Source organism: Marmota marmota, unplaced genomic scaffold, assembly GCF_001458135.2.
Source record: "Marmota marmota marmota unplaced genomic scaffold, marMar, whole genome shotgun sequence".
Classification (NCBI taxonomy): Eukaryota; Metazoa; Chordata; class Mammalia; order Rodentia; family Sciuridae; genus Marmota; species Marmota marmota.
Window position 1 is genome coordinate 30,483,322 of NW_026000174.1, and position 14,685 is coordinate 30,498,006.

The 14,685-nt window shown below is 39.8% G+C and overlaps 1 protein-coding gene across 1 annotated transcript; it reads right to left on the minus strand.

Moving 5' to 3' along the window:
- Window positions 1-7,916: 7,916 nt before the first annotated feature.
- Window positions 7,917-13,022, minus strand: LOC107135686 (serum amyloid A-4 protein-like). Its single transcript, XM_015477681.2, has 4 exons — window positions 12,867-13,022; window positions 12,233-12,327; window positions 8,754-8,892; window positions 7,917-8,370 (listed from the first exon to the last, which is right to left on the minus strand). Exons 2-4 carry the CDS (start codon window positions 12,321-12,323, stop codon window positions 8,208-8,210), a joined length of 393 nt encoding a protein of 130 aa, XP_015333167.1. The 5' UTR covers window positions 12,324-12,327; window positions 12,867-13,022; the 3' UTR covers window positions 7,917-8,207.
- Window positions 13,023-14,685: the final 1,663 nt, after the last annotated feature.

The following is a 14,685-nucleotide window of genomic DNA, read 5'->3' on the forward strand; positions in this document are numbered from 1 at the left end:
ATACAAAATTACATATAAGAGGTTGTGAGGGGAATGGGAAAATAAAGAAGGAGAGAAATGAATTACAGTAGATGGGGTAGAGAGAGAAGATGGGAGGGGAGGGGAGGGGAGATAGTAGAGGATAGGAAAGGTAGCAGAATACAACAGTTACTAATAGGGCATTATGTAAAAATGTAGATGTGTAACCGACGTGATTCTGCAATCTGTATTTGGGGTAAAATTGGGAGTTCAAAACCCACCTGAATCAAATGTATGAAATATGATATGTCAAGAGCTTTGTAATGTTTTGAACAACCAATTAAAAAAATTGAATTTAAAAAAAAAAAAAAAGAAAGAAAGTTCAAAGCCAGCCTCCGCAATTTAGCGAGGTATTAAGCAACTCAGTGAGACCTTGTCTCTAAATAAAATATAAAAAATTGGGCTGGGAATGTGGCTCAGTGGTTGAGTGCCTCTGAGTTCAATCTCCAAGACCAAGAAAAACAAACAACAAACAAAAAACAGGTTTCAAAATATAAACCTGGAAAATTGGAGGGTTGTGAGGAGGCTCCCTTTACCCCTGAGTTTGAAAAGCAGGCTGTTGAATGATCCTTTATCCAAGTACCCAACATCCTACAGAGAGCATCCAAGAAGTGGGGTCAGACCTCATAAGCTCCCAGGACATATAGAGAGGGAGCAGTGCAGGTCTTCAGCAACCATGCCCTCCTTATCCCTAGTGCACCAGCTGGTCCATAGCAGAGGACCAAAGGCAGGGACAGGAGAGAGCAGGGTTGCTCTGCTACGGGGAATATGGTATTGTAGATATTGTTGGCCTCTTCATCTAGATTTGGGGTACCAGGAGAAAAGAAAAATGCCTTCTCAGTCCCCAGCTGAGTGCATACTAAGCTGCAAAAATAGTCAGCTTGTTCTGGCATCCCTGTCCAAGCAGCAGAGTGTAGGGAAAGTGTTCTTGGGGGAGCTTGATGTGTGGGTGGGTCAGACAGGGACATTCTGGTGTTTGCTTCTCATTTAGAAATCTGGGAAAGATAGAGCAGTCCACACCAGTGGAGTTTGAAGGAGAGGGTGGTATTAGAGAGTGCCCAGAGAGAAGATGGGGGTGAGCTGTTATCCACCTCTGCTGCCTGGATGGGAACAGACCCTCGGTCATTAGGGTGGACCTATTAGAGGGACCACACTGACATTAGTGTAAAGGCAGTGACTGGGCCCGGTGAGGCAACACCTTACCCAGAGAAGAGGCAAGCCCCTGCCAGGACCAGTCACAGACTCTTGATGCCTACTGTGATTCTGCCTCTCTAGGGAGTCCTCCATTTCTGAGAGGGATGATGTGAAGGTAAACTTCACCCCAGGAGTAATCATGCCCACCATCTCTGGGGAGACCCCCAAATCAGCAAGGACTATCAGCAACAGTGAGGAGCACATCAAACCAAGGTGAGGCCAGGGTGGTCCCCTGCTTGCTACTGCTCTCTCCTATCCCAACCCTGAGGCCAGGAGGCCCGATGAAAAGAACCACAGAGCTGGACTCTCCCCACCCTCCTCCAAGGTGCTGGAGCAGGAGCAACGGTGACAGAACTTGTTGAGCCCTCACCCCTCCCAGTGTCCCAAATGCAATGTGTCCAGCAATGGGGACTGCTTTAAAGCACACATGATTTTGAAGTTTGGAACAGAACGGCAGTACAGCAACTTTTAATAATTAAAAAAGGCCCAATTGTTAAGGACAGAGAGGAGAGTATCATATCACAGTTGAAACAAAGTGGAGGAAAACAAAACCACTTGAAGTTAAAAGCTCTGAACTGAGACTCCTCTCTAGATGGTTTATATTTGGGTCACGTATATCATTTATAGACCTAGTCTTCATCTGTTTATTTTTCATTTATTTCTTTTAGATACATGATAGTGGAGTGGATTTTTGACAAGTTATACATACATGGAGTGTAGCTTATTCTAATTAGGATCCCATTCCTGTGGCATGTTGTGGCGTTTCACTGGTCATTCATATATGAACATAAGAAAGTTTTGTCTGATTCATTCTACTGTCTTGCCTATTCCCATCCCCTTCCCTTCCTTTCATTCCACTTTGTCTATTCTAATGAACTTCTCTTCCCTCCCTCTCCCCTTGTTGCATGGTGGCATCTGCATATCAGAGAGAACATTTGGCCTTTGGTTATTTGGGGATTGGTATATTTCACTTAGCATGATAGTCTCCAGTTCCATTCATTTACCGGCAAAAGTCATAGTCATTCTTTTTTATAGCTGAGTAATATTCTATTGTTTATATATGCCACATTTTCTTTATTCATTCATCTGTTGAAGGCTACCTAGGTTGGTTCCATAGCTTAGCTATTGTGAATTAAGCTACTATAAACATTGATGTGGCTACATCACTGTAGTATACTGTTTTTAAGTCCTTTGGGTATAAACCAAGGAGTGGGATAACTGGGTCAAGTATTGGTTCCATTCCATGTTTTCTAAGGAATCTCCATACTGATTTCTAGAGTGTTTGCACCAGTTTGCATCCCCACCAGCAATGTATGAATGTGTCTTTTCCCCACATCCTTTCCAACATTTATTGTTACTTGTATTCTTGATAATTGCCATTCTGACTGGAGTAAGGTAAAATCTCAGTGTGTTTTTTAATTTGCATTCCTCTAATTGCTAGAGATGTTGAGCCTTTTTTCACGTATTTGTTGATAATTTGTATTTCTTCTTTTGTGAACTCCCTGTTCAGTTCCTTTGCCCATTTATTGATTGGGTTCTTTGGGGAGGGGTTGATGCTAAGTTTTTTGAGTTTTTTATATATTCTGGAGATTTATGCTCTATCTGAGGTGCAGGTGGCAATGATTTTCTCCCATTCTGTAGGCTTTCTCTTCATGCTTTTAATTGTTTCCTTTTCTGGGAAGAAGCTTTTTAGTTTAATACCATCCCATTTATTGATTCTTGATTATATTTCTTGTGCTTTAGGAGTCTTGTTGAGGAAGTCAGTTCCTCAGCTGACATGATGGAGAGTTGGGCTTACATTTTCTTCTAGTAGGTACAGGGTCTCTGGTCTAATGCCTGGGTCCTTGATCCACTTGGAATTTTGTGCAGGGTAAAGATAGGGGTTTAATTTCATTTGGCTACATATGGATTTCCAGTTTTCCCAGCACCATTGTTGAAGAGGCTCTTTTCTCCAATATATGTTTATGGCACCTTTGTCTAGTATGTACTGTATTCATGTCATGTGTTTATAATAATAGAGAGCCTTGGTTTGCAAGCTGCATCTGGCTTTACCGGTAACCTTTGTTGTACCCTCCCCCCTTGCCCTTCCAGTCCCCCTGAAGCATCTACAAGTTTCATCAGTAATGGTCTTTAAGTCCTGAGGCAACAACCTTCACATAAGATAGCGTCCCACAAGAAACAAAGGTTATCAGTTGGCACAAGCCCCAGTTACGAAATCAATCCCCCACAGCTATAGGAGAGCTGCCTGAGGCTCCTCAAGAGCCACCTTCTGCCCTCTTCACTCTGCCTTCTGTTCTAGGTGGTTGAACTATATAGACCTTTGTCTCTGACTTCTTGCTAGCAGGAGATGAGGAGAGGGAGATTTGATGATTTATTCTCACAACTTCCTCAGAATATAGTCACCACAAACTGAAAGATCACAAACTCCTGTCAGGAACCCTGTCCACACAGATCTATGTCTCTGGCATTCTCTTTTCTCCTGACTCCCTGTTTCTCCTTCTCCATCCCTGATTTCAGTAGTCACTCCATCCTCTAGGCCTTAGGTCTAAAGGGTAAAATGTCCCCACTTCCCCCAGACACACAGGTAATTTCTAGACCAAGGCATGGCCCAGCCCTTGTGATTGCTCTGTACTGTGCCAGTACTTCATAGTCCCTTATCAAATTCTCCTCACAGTACCTGTTTGAATGTGTCCTCTCTTTCCAGCCAGGGTCCTGACATAGCATCTACCAAGTTTGAATATGTCCCCTAAAAATTCATGTGTTAAACACTTAATCCCCAAATTTATATGTTAACAGTATTTGGAGATAGGGTCCTTATTTATAATTAGAAGAGGTCATGAGGATGGAATTCCCATGATGGCATTATAAGGAGAGGAGGAGTGACCTGAGCTAGCACACTTGCCCTGTCTTACCAGGGTGTCCTCCGCCATGTTGTGATGCAATGAGAAGACCCTTACCAGGTAGGTGCTGGCACCCTGCTCTTGGACTTCCCACCTACAAAACATGAGCTACATAATCCACTTCTTTTTCTTTTTCTTTCTTTTTTTTTTTTGGTGATTGAACCCAGGAGTGCTTAACCCTTAGCCACATCTCCAGCCCTTTAAATATATGTATATATTTAGAGCTAGGGTCTCACTGAGTTGCTTAGGGTCTCCCTAAGTTGCCAAGGCTGGCTTTGAACTGGTGATCCTCCTGCTTAGCCTCCCAAACTGCTGGGAATACAGGCATGCACCATTGAGCCTGGTAAACCTCTATTCTTTAAAAGTCACCCAGTCTATAATATTAAGTTGCAGCAACAGAAAACAGACTAAGCCTTATGTAGTTCCACAGAATCTGGAATTTTCTGCCTTATGAAGGATGTATGCATGAACCAATTTTCCAAGGCTAATTATAATAAATAAACAAATTCCATGTCCTTTTATTTGCTATGGATTAAGTAAACTCTGTGATGCTTTCCAAGTATGTGGTCATACCATGCTATGAGGCTAAAGGTCACATTCCTACGGGGGGGGGGGTGTTCTTTAAAAACTTTGTGATTAATTGCTGGGAGCCATTAGCCAAGTGGGTATGACAATTTCCTTGCCAGCGTACTCCATGTTGCTGACATTTTGCAGTGACATTGAATGTAGGTGACCTTGCTCAAGGACCAGGGCGGATTAGGGTGTTCCCGGTTTAAGATAATCGGGTTTAGGGCGTTCCCAGTTTAGGTTCCAGGTTTAAGGTTTAAGATTATTCCTGCTGGGAATAGGGCGTATCCTGCTGCCTGAGTTCCCCTTGAGTTCTCACGGGATTCAGACAGTATTCTTTGGGAGATAGAAGCCCAGTGGAGGTGGATTTGGGCAGAGAACGTGGATTTCCCCAGAATGTGATTGTAGACGGCTGGTGTGAGTTCGGGAATAAAGAGTTGCTGTTTGAATCTACAAGCTGTGTGGTGGCTCGTGATTGTGTGCCCAGCCAGACTGCGGCAATTAATGACTAAAAGTTTATTATTCCTTCTCAGTAAATACAATAAGAGAGAACCTATCTAGGTTTAAATTTAAATATCATACTTAATCACTTCTAAGACACACATTTATTGATTATAAATTTCTCAAATTATATTAGATTTGAGAAATTTATAATCAATAAATTTGAGAAAGATTCTCTAAAAACAAGTTAGCATTCATTAAGCACTTCATTGCTTTAGGAATACTTATTTTTTTATGCTTTCCTTTCTGTATATACACAAAGTGATATAAGACCAAAATCTATGTCTAAGTGAGTCTAAACATTTTCATTAAGTGTAAAATAAATCTCTGGGTGATAAGAAAGCATTATGTCTTAGTGTAATTGGCAGCATGTTTCTCTTGGCAGTTAAAAATTATAATGCATCCTTAAGTCTATGGTGTCTTAGAGAAATTCAGTGTGGCTCACAGTGTGTTCTGTGAGCACAGTACTTTGGAAGTTCAAAATATTTATTCCTTTCTCCCAATGCTTTCCATCAGATACCATTATGACTGATGGCTTATTTAGATATAGGAGTCATAATTCTTGTTTCTATGAGACAGTGTGCAAAGCATTGCCAGATAAAATCAAATATTATCTGCGATAGAGTACAATTATGTCATTTTTGCTGGTATTTTAGTATAGATTTGCATAATCATATTGAAGTGACTCATTAGCACATTCCACAGGCTAACACTTGTGTAAAACATCCATACTTTCTACAATTCCTAAACCCTCCTCCTAGATCTGTTAATTTCTGAAGAATAATTTTTCATTCACTCATTTCATCACATATTTATTGAGCATCTACACTATGCCAGGGGCTAGAATAGGTACATGAATGCAAAATTGACATGCAGGGGCTGGAGTTGTGGCTCAGTGCTGGAATGCTCACCTAGCATGCATGAGGCACTGGGTTCGATCCTTAGCACCACATTAAAAAAAATAATAATGTGTCCACCTAAAACTAAAAAAAAAAATACATAAATAAATAAATGTTTTTTTAAAAATGACATGCAGTCAGATAGCCATGATTTTTGCCCTTTGTTTTCTTACATGCTTGCCCCCAGCAATGATGAGCATGTGGGCAAATGCAGTGAAACATGCTGAGCTCTAGGAGTCACCATGACTCCCTCAGGTCTGCTGTCCATTTTTTTTGTTTGGTTTTGTTTTCTTAGAGTGGAAAGTAGAAGCTTTATTAAAGGACAGTAGAGGGCTGGGGATGTGGCTCAAGCGGTAGCGCGCTCACCTGGCATGCGTTCGATCCTCAGCACCACAAACAAAGATGTTGTGTCCGCCGAAAACTAAAAAATAAATATTGAAAAAACTCTCTCTCTCTCTCTCTCTCTTTAAAAAGAATAAATAAATAAAGGACAGTAGAAAAGACTTCTCCCCGGAGGAAGAAGAGGACTCAAGAGGTGGAATCCCCCCCTTTTTTTTTCCATACTGGGAATTGAACTCAAGGGTGCTCTACCACTGAGCTACAATCCAGCCCTTTTTTAAAAATATCTTTATTTTGTTTATTTATTTTTATGTGGTTCTGAGGATCGAACCCAGGGTCTCACACGTGAGAGGCGAGTGCTCTACTGCTGAGCCACAACCCCAGTCTCTTGCTGTCCATTTTAAATGTTCTGTCTCCCCTGGTCTCATTCTCTTCACCTTCCTTCTTTTCTCAAACAAGAGATGTTTCTACTCATTTGTCAATTAACCCATCACCTATGGGATTGATCTACCTCCTCAGGCTTCTGCTTGACTTTGGTGCAGCAGTTATTCTATCTCTTCTTATCTTTTTTTTTGTGGGGGAGGGTGTACTAGAGATTGAACTCAGGAGCATTAGACCACTGAGCCACATCCCCAGCCCTATTTTGTATTTTATTTAAAGTCAGGGTCTCACTGAGTTGCTTAGCGCCTCACTTTTGCTGAGGCTGGCTTTAAACTGGAGATCCTCCTGCCTCAGCCTCCCTAGCCACAGGGATTACTGATGTGTGCCACTGCACCCAGCCTGTCTCTTTTTATTTTTGGAATCTTCCTTTTTATTAATCCTTTACTGTTCCTTGAAACTATACTGACCTTCTTTGGAAAGAAAATCTTGGCTTTATTAGTAAATTAACTGGGATTTTCTGCCTTAACAAAGAGGTACAAACTTTACACAGCCTTTCATATTTAGTAATGTTGTGTCTATCTGCATATCTCACTTCCCCTCTAGAACAGGAAGTAGAATTTTACCCAAGTTAAAAGACAGTGAGAATAAAGACAAGAAAAACTAATGTGAGAGCTATTCATTAGGTAAAACAAGCAGAGACTATTTAAAATTTAGTTGGGGTAGGTATTGATATTGTTAAGAAATAAGATGGGGTCCAAGATGATGATTTCTAGGATAGGGCTCCTGGGATTAGGCTTCTTGAAGCAATGTACCCCCTCAATATGGAAGGAGGTCATGGGGGACAAGACCTGGAGCCAGACAGTGAACAGGATGCAACTGATTGAGCAGAGTAGAGTCTGTATTGAGAGAGGCCTGGGTTGAAACCAGAAATAGGGGGAGGATAGAGGTTGATATAATTATGATTGGGTTTATGCAGAGATTGATGGGAGGCTGCCTGTGAAACTTGTGCCAGCCATGATGACGTCATGAAGGACCCAGCATGATGGTCAGTACTTTGTCAGCTCAGACTTACTCAGCATGAGAATCTGGGACCACTAAGAATGAGAGAGGCTTTGGCGGGGATAATGTGAGGGACCTTTATTGTCACGGGCCGGTTGGGGGTCCTTGCAACCCCACAGTCACAGGCGCCTCCTTTATGGGGCTGTTTACCTTCATTGTGACACAAGATGACCGTTTTTCTCAAAAAGTCGATCTCAAAGTTTCTAGTTTCCATCAAGAAATTAAATTTGAAAACATCTATTGGACAACTCTGGATGCCCTGTACCAGTCCCTGGGACATGAAGCCCAGCATTCAGGAGAGGTGTGTGGCCCCCAGCCTAATTTCCTGACAGCAGCAGGAGCGGCAAGCTCAGAACTTCTCAGGCAGGTCGGAAGGTCTGAAGTGTTTGGGATCTTTGCCACTTCGGCCCCACTCTTCAGCCTTCCGGTTGGCTTGAATGTTCTCCCATCCACGATGGCCGCCTCCATAATAATACTGATTTAGGAGCCCCCGAAAATACTTGCCAGCAGTGCTAAAATCCAAAGAAGGGGGAAAGAGGAAATTAATCTGACACCTGAGATAGCTCTGCCTCCTAACTCCCTCCTCCCCTGATGCTCAAGGAATGACCAAGAGAAGCCTAGAGAAGTCAGTCCTCAAGGACAGAAAAACTAAAATATCAACGCTCTTGGGAAAAGGCATTGAATCAGCTGATTCTTTCTGTACCCTGACACAGGGCACTTTTGAGATGCCCTCTCTAGTTTTTGCTTTTTCTATAGAGGTGAGAGGCGACAACACTGACCAACTCTGCAGGCCATTCAGGCCCTGGAAGCCTAGACGGAAAGAGGACACGCCACAGGCAGAAGGGATTGGAGGGCGACCAGCTCTGCCTGCTGCTCAGTGGCATTTCCACTTTACCTTATCACTTTAGCAGCCCAGATGCCCCCAGGTCCCCTTTGAGCAGCATCATAGTTCCCCCGGGCATGGAAGTATCTCTCTGAATTTTGGTGATTGGCTTCTCTCATGTCCCAATAGGCTCTCCACAAGTCCGCAGTCCCTGGAAAGGAACAAAAATGACGAATATGAACCTAGTGATGTATTGATGAAGTGGAGGAATGAAAAATTTCTACTGACTTCCAAATTTTTGCTCTTGACAAAGTAATCCTTTGAAATTATACATCGAGACAAAGATATGCAACACTAGAAATGCTACTTCTCAGTGAATTAAATTGGATTGGATTGATTAGCAGTTCTGTTGCCCTAGGCTATGTCTTATATGGTTCTGCATATGCTGTGTACAAAGAAGAGGTGGGACTGTCATGTAAGGGAGAAAAAAAAATGGAGAATGACACTACATCTGTAGGATCCAGGGACTGCATGGGGGATGCAGCGAGAAGAGTGTTGCACATCTATCATGGCCTGAAGAAAAAAGTTGTATGAAGGCAATTCTGATTTAAGTAAATTTGGCTGATATGGGTGTAAATTGCACAGAAAAGCTGTTGAAATAGGCATTTAGTAAGTGAGGAGGTAGAATTGTCTTTGGAGAGCTCCAAAGGACATGGGAAGTGAGGTTTACCTGAAGAGCATAAATGTAAATGTTCAGCTCTCTGCTCTGCCAACTACACTCCACCTTAACTCACCTTTTAATTGGGAGAATCATACTTACCTTTCTGGTGGATTAAAAGACAACTTGAATGAATTTTATGGTCAGAATGTTGAGTGAAAGAAAGACATAAAATATACATTCTACAAGACTCCTTATATTCAAAGATCAGAAGCAGACAAGACTAATCTTTAATAATAGAAATAAGAATAGGTGCTACCCTTGGGAAAGTTAATTAACTTTAATTAATAGAGTGCTTAGCATGTTCCACCTCTTGATCCAATGGTAGAAACATGGGTGTTTATTATATGTGTAAAAGTTTGTCAAACTGTACAGTTTACTCTATGTAAGTTATATCTCATTTTTAAAGTTTTGTTTTTTTTTTTTTTTTTTTTTTTTAAGAATACTGGGAAAAGCAGCTGCTCAGAACAGGTCTATGGGAAGAAGAACCGCAGGAATCGTTTACTTGTGTCTGAGTTGTCCACTCAATGAATGTTTTTTATTCCTGCCACGGCTTGGGTCTAAAGTAAGCCAGCTTATTTATACCATCTCACTTGGACAAAAGAAAAGTGGAGATGGATAGTTTTAATTATTCTTTATGTACTTTCTCACTATTTGCATGTATTACTTACTTTGTGTCTATAATTCAGCCAAGTAATTTATCTCTGACATGGTATAGTGACTTCTTTCTCAGATATCTACTTAGTAATCATTCATGTTGTTCAAATTGCTTACCAAGCATCATCTTCAAGCATCTGACAGATTCTGTCACTGGGTGTGATAGCAAAACCTTAGACCATCTTTCTCATTTGTATTAACCAGAGGAATTTATAGTTTAAAATGTGATCCCTAGTCCATTTAACTTCTAAGATTCTGACTAGCACATGTACTTCTTTTAACTATATAATTCTATTTATTTGAATTTCCAGAAAAGGCAAAACTAATTGTGATGAAAAAAAAAATCATAACAACGTTAAGGGTGTAGCCCAGTTGTAGGGGACTTGCTTATCATGTACAATTCCCTGGATTTGATCCCCAGAACCATACACACAAAAAGACCTTGAAAAGGAAGTTGGAAGTTGGCAGGTGGAAAGGCAGGTTGGGAGAGGGAAAAAAAAAAAAAACTTGGAAAACCATAGTTTGTCTTGCTCTTCTCATTCCCAGAAAATATATAATATGTAAATATAACATAGAAATATAATTTGAAACCAGTAAAGACAATACCAGACTCATTTGTCATTGTTTATTCAAAATACATTGAACAGTTACTTTGCTGGTTACAATTATATTTCTATGATATATTTACATATTATATATTTTCTGGGAAGCAGTAACTTCCATATTAATGCAAATTACTAGACTTTAGCCTAACATTTTTAATTTTTAAATATGTTTGCATGTATATATGTGTTTACCAACTTAGCACTGCTCTACTAAGTGCCTGAGATGTATTATCTCAAATGACTAGGCCTAATGATATAAGGAAGCTTATATCATTGTGTCTGACTCATCAGCCTGGTTTACCCACTTCTCTTTTTTTAATTGATTTTTTTAAAGTTATATATAACATTAGGATTCATTTTGACATAATTATGAAAACTTGGTATAAGTTGTTCTAATTCAGTCCCCAGTATTTTCCCTTTCCCTTCCCTCCTCTCTCCCTCTGAGAGATGTACTTTTTTTTAATATTTATTTTTTAGTTTTAGGTGCACACAATATCTTTATTTTATTTTTATGTGGTGTTGAGGATTGAACCCAGTGCCTCACGCATGCCAGGCCTGCTACCACTTGAGCCACATCCTCAGCCCAAGAGATGTACTTTTAAAACAAACACACCTAGCAGATATAAATGCTGGAGGATCACACAACAAATTCTGAAATACATTGACCTAAAGAAGAAGATATTCTTCATTATACATAGAAAAAATTATCAATTACCAACAAAATTCTTTTTAAAAGCTGTTATTCAGAGACTTTTTTTCATTTTAAAAATAGCACATGAGGGCTTGGGAGATAGCAAGTATAGAGCACTTGCCTAGTGTGCTTGGAGACCTGGATTACATCCCCAGCACCACAATCAACAACAAAACCACATGAAGTTTAAAATTTAGAAAAATTGGAATTCATACACATTCACTTAAGAATCTATAAAAATTCAGTTGCAAAATTAATTACAACACACTTCAAGTTCAAAGTATTACAAAATCTAACAACATACTTTTTTCATTTTAACAATTGGCCGACAAGCTTCTTTTCCATCAGGAAAGACCGGTGTCAGTTTCCTCACCCTATCTCAGCTCAGAGTGGCTAATCAGTGAGAGCTTTCTCTTTTTAATACACAGCTATAAGTTAGAAGTTAATCTCCGTGAGCTTTGCATCCCAGTCATCGGCCATATGTCTGGGACAGGGTGGGATTTCTCTGTGCAAGTGCTGCTGTTCTCCTCTGTCCCAGGCACTCTCCCTCCCTGGGATAAAGCATAATATTTATTCAGCTCAGCCACCTCTAGCCTCCAGGGGCATATGAATTCACAACCACACTCTAGGACTAAGAAATTTTCCATCTGTGAATTCCCACAGTGAGAGCTCCCCATTGGAATTCCAGATCCCTCTGCACAAAACACCAGTAGCACAGGCTGGGTCCAAATGTGGAAGCAGAAACAGATACAGAAAACCACACTCCTGCTCTGCCCCATCTGTGGCTTCTCAGGAGAACCCACATCTTGCAGTTATGTGGCCTCTGCTCAGATGAGTCCTGGGGACCACTGGATGTGCTCCCCATCCTCCAGGTTTTTACCTTGGATAGCCTCCTTGAAGAATGAATACCAGCTTTCACTGCTGACTCCCAGGACTAAGGAGCAGAAAACAATTCCTGTGCACAGCTTCATTGTGCTGAAAGGAAAGGAAGAGCAGCAGAATTAGATCTAGTTTCTGAGGTTTGGAATTTCAAAGATAGCCTAGTTCTGCATTTCCATTTGTTTATCTTAGAATTGTTACTGTATAAAAAAATTAAAATGGGGCTGGGGTTGTGGCTCAGCAGCAGAGCTCACCTAGCGAGTGCGAGGCCCTGGGTTGGATCCTTAGCACCACATAAAAATAAATAAATAAATAAATAGTATTGTGTTCAACTACAATTAAAAAATAAATATTAAAAAAAATTTGAAACAGGTTGGGGAAGAAGCATAAACCCGCCAGATCATTAGGGGGAAAAGAGAGCGATCCAAAGTGTTATTGGTTTGTGGCCCATTTGCACCCAATAAAATAGGCTAAAATCAATCAACAAGCATTTCTTGAGTGCCTACTCTGCTCAGCACTGACCCCATGAAGAAACAGAACACACGATTTCTTCCCAATTAGAATGTACTAACTGTATGAGAAATGGATCTCAAAAATAAAACAAGACAATATTTCTCCCTGGAAGACAGAGTCACCTGTGGCCTTTTCTCCAGCTAAAATTCCAGGGGAAGCAGGGCTTCTAGGACCTTCTTGCGATGAAGCAGCTCCTGGTGTCTCTCCTGACTTCAGTATTAATGGGAAGAGGGGTTCCAACAACCTGCCTTGGCAAAAACCCTCTTGCTCAACCCTTCTCAGTAAATAAAAGATCAGCATATTAGGTAACAGAATTTGTTTATTCACAGTAGATTTCCAAATTGGGTTACCCAAGGTTTTAGTTTTCTGGAAATGTTTCCTAATTGCCATTTTTCTCTCTCTTTTTATAGTTTTCTATCATCACAGAAAATAGTTGTACTTGCAGAATAAATTGTAGGAGAACCAGGGTCTCTCTCCACTTTTCCCATCTGTGGCCTTCCATTCTCACCTGCCAAAGTTGCACATAGATATTATGCTCTAAGAAGTCATCAATACTAACTATTTGCAAAAGAAATGTTTGCTTATCTCTTGTGCCTTTTTTCCTAACGAATTTAAGGACAAGGGACAAGTAAGACTTGGATCTACCAGCCAAGGGACGAAGTAATGATTCTGGAAGAACAGAGGAAGGAAGGGCATACAGCAGGAAGATCAAGGGTGAGGGTCTTCTAGGTAGTAGACTCAAGATAGACAAAAGGTAGATACTTTGCTTTCATACTAACATATATTATTTATATTTTAAAAATTTAATATACCTTGGAAGTCCTTCCATATCAGTTTTGTGTTATTTATTTATTTATTTGTTTGTTTGTTTGTTTTTAACAGCAGCACATGATTCCATTGTTTGAATAGACCATAATTACACCACACAATATTGATGGCCACTGTGAGTGTTACTCATATTTTGATATTGTAAACAAAACAGGCTTATGTTTCATTTATTGTTTATACATCCCTGACATATGTACAAATATTTTAATTTTCTTTTTTTTCTTTTTTATTTGTTTTAGTTACACATGACAGTACAATGATCTTGACATATCATATATTTGAATAAGATGGGGTATAATTTTTCATTTTTCTGAGTGTACAGGTTGCAGAATCACATTGGTCATGCAGTCAAATATATATATACAGCAATAATAAATAATTTTTTAAAAAATATTTTTTAATTGTACATGAATGCAGTATCTTTATTTTCTTTATTTACTTTTATGTGGTGCTGAGGATTGAACCAAGTGCCTCACACATGAAGGCGAGCACTTTATGCTGAGCCAAACCCCAGACACCAAGAATTTTTTATACAAGGAAAAATTAGCCCTCTTTCTTTGATATGAGTTACAATTATTTTTTCCAGCTTGCCATCTATATTTTCCTGTGGTGACTCAGTATGCAAAGTAATTCTATATATTCTTTATTGATATTTTTGTTAGTGCCCTCTAAATTTTGTGGTATAGTTTGACATTCCCTACTTCATGTTCCATGGTTGCTGCAGATTTTATTGTTGCTATAATATTTTCATTATTTTGTAACTATTCATTACTTTTAAAATTTTAAAATGTTGATAATATTTGCATTATTATGTAAATATGAAGTACATTTAGAACCTGTCTTAACATATCAAAATATGTTTTCAACTTTACATCATTAAGATGATTACCTGATTGTCCCAATCCCATTCATTGAATAACCCCTCCCTTATTACTACTTTGACATACAGTCTTTATTATGTACTAAATTATCATACGCACTCATGGAGATTTTTGTTCCATTGACTAGTTTTTCCTGCACATGGCTCAGTACTACACTGTCGTACTTATTCAGACATTATTCAATGTCGTCATTGCCTTCGTTGCTCTCCTTTTTTAGAAGTAGTTGAGGTTC

Excerpts from the sequence above, each read along its gene's own strand:
- LOC107135686 (XM_015477681.2), bottom strand. The coding sequence starts at position 12,323 with ATGAAGCTGTGCACAGGAATTGTTTTCTGCTCCTTAGTCCTGGGAGTC. Across the intron at positions 8,893-12,232 it reads CTTCAAGGAGGCTATCCAAG|GGACTGCGGACTTGTGGAGA; the intron begins GTAAAAACCTGG and ends GTTCCTTTCCAG. Across the intron at positions 8,371-8,753 it reads TGGGCTGCTAAAGTGATAAG|CACTGCTGGCAAGTATTTTC; the intron begins GTAAAGTGGAAA and ends TTTGGATTTTAG.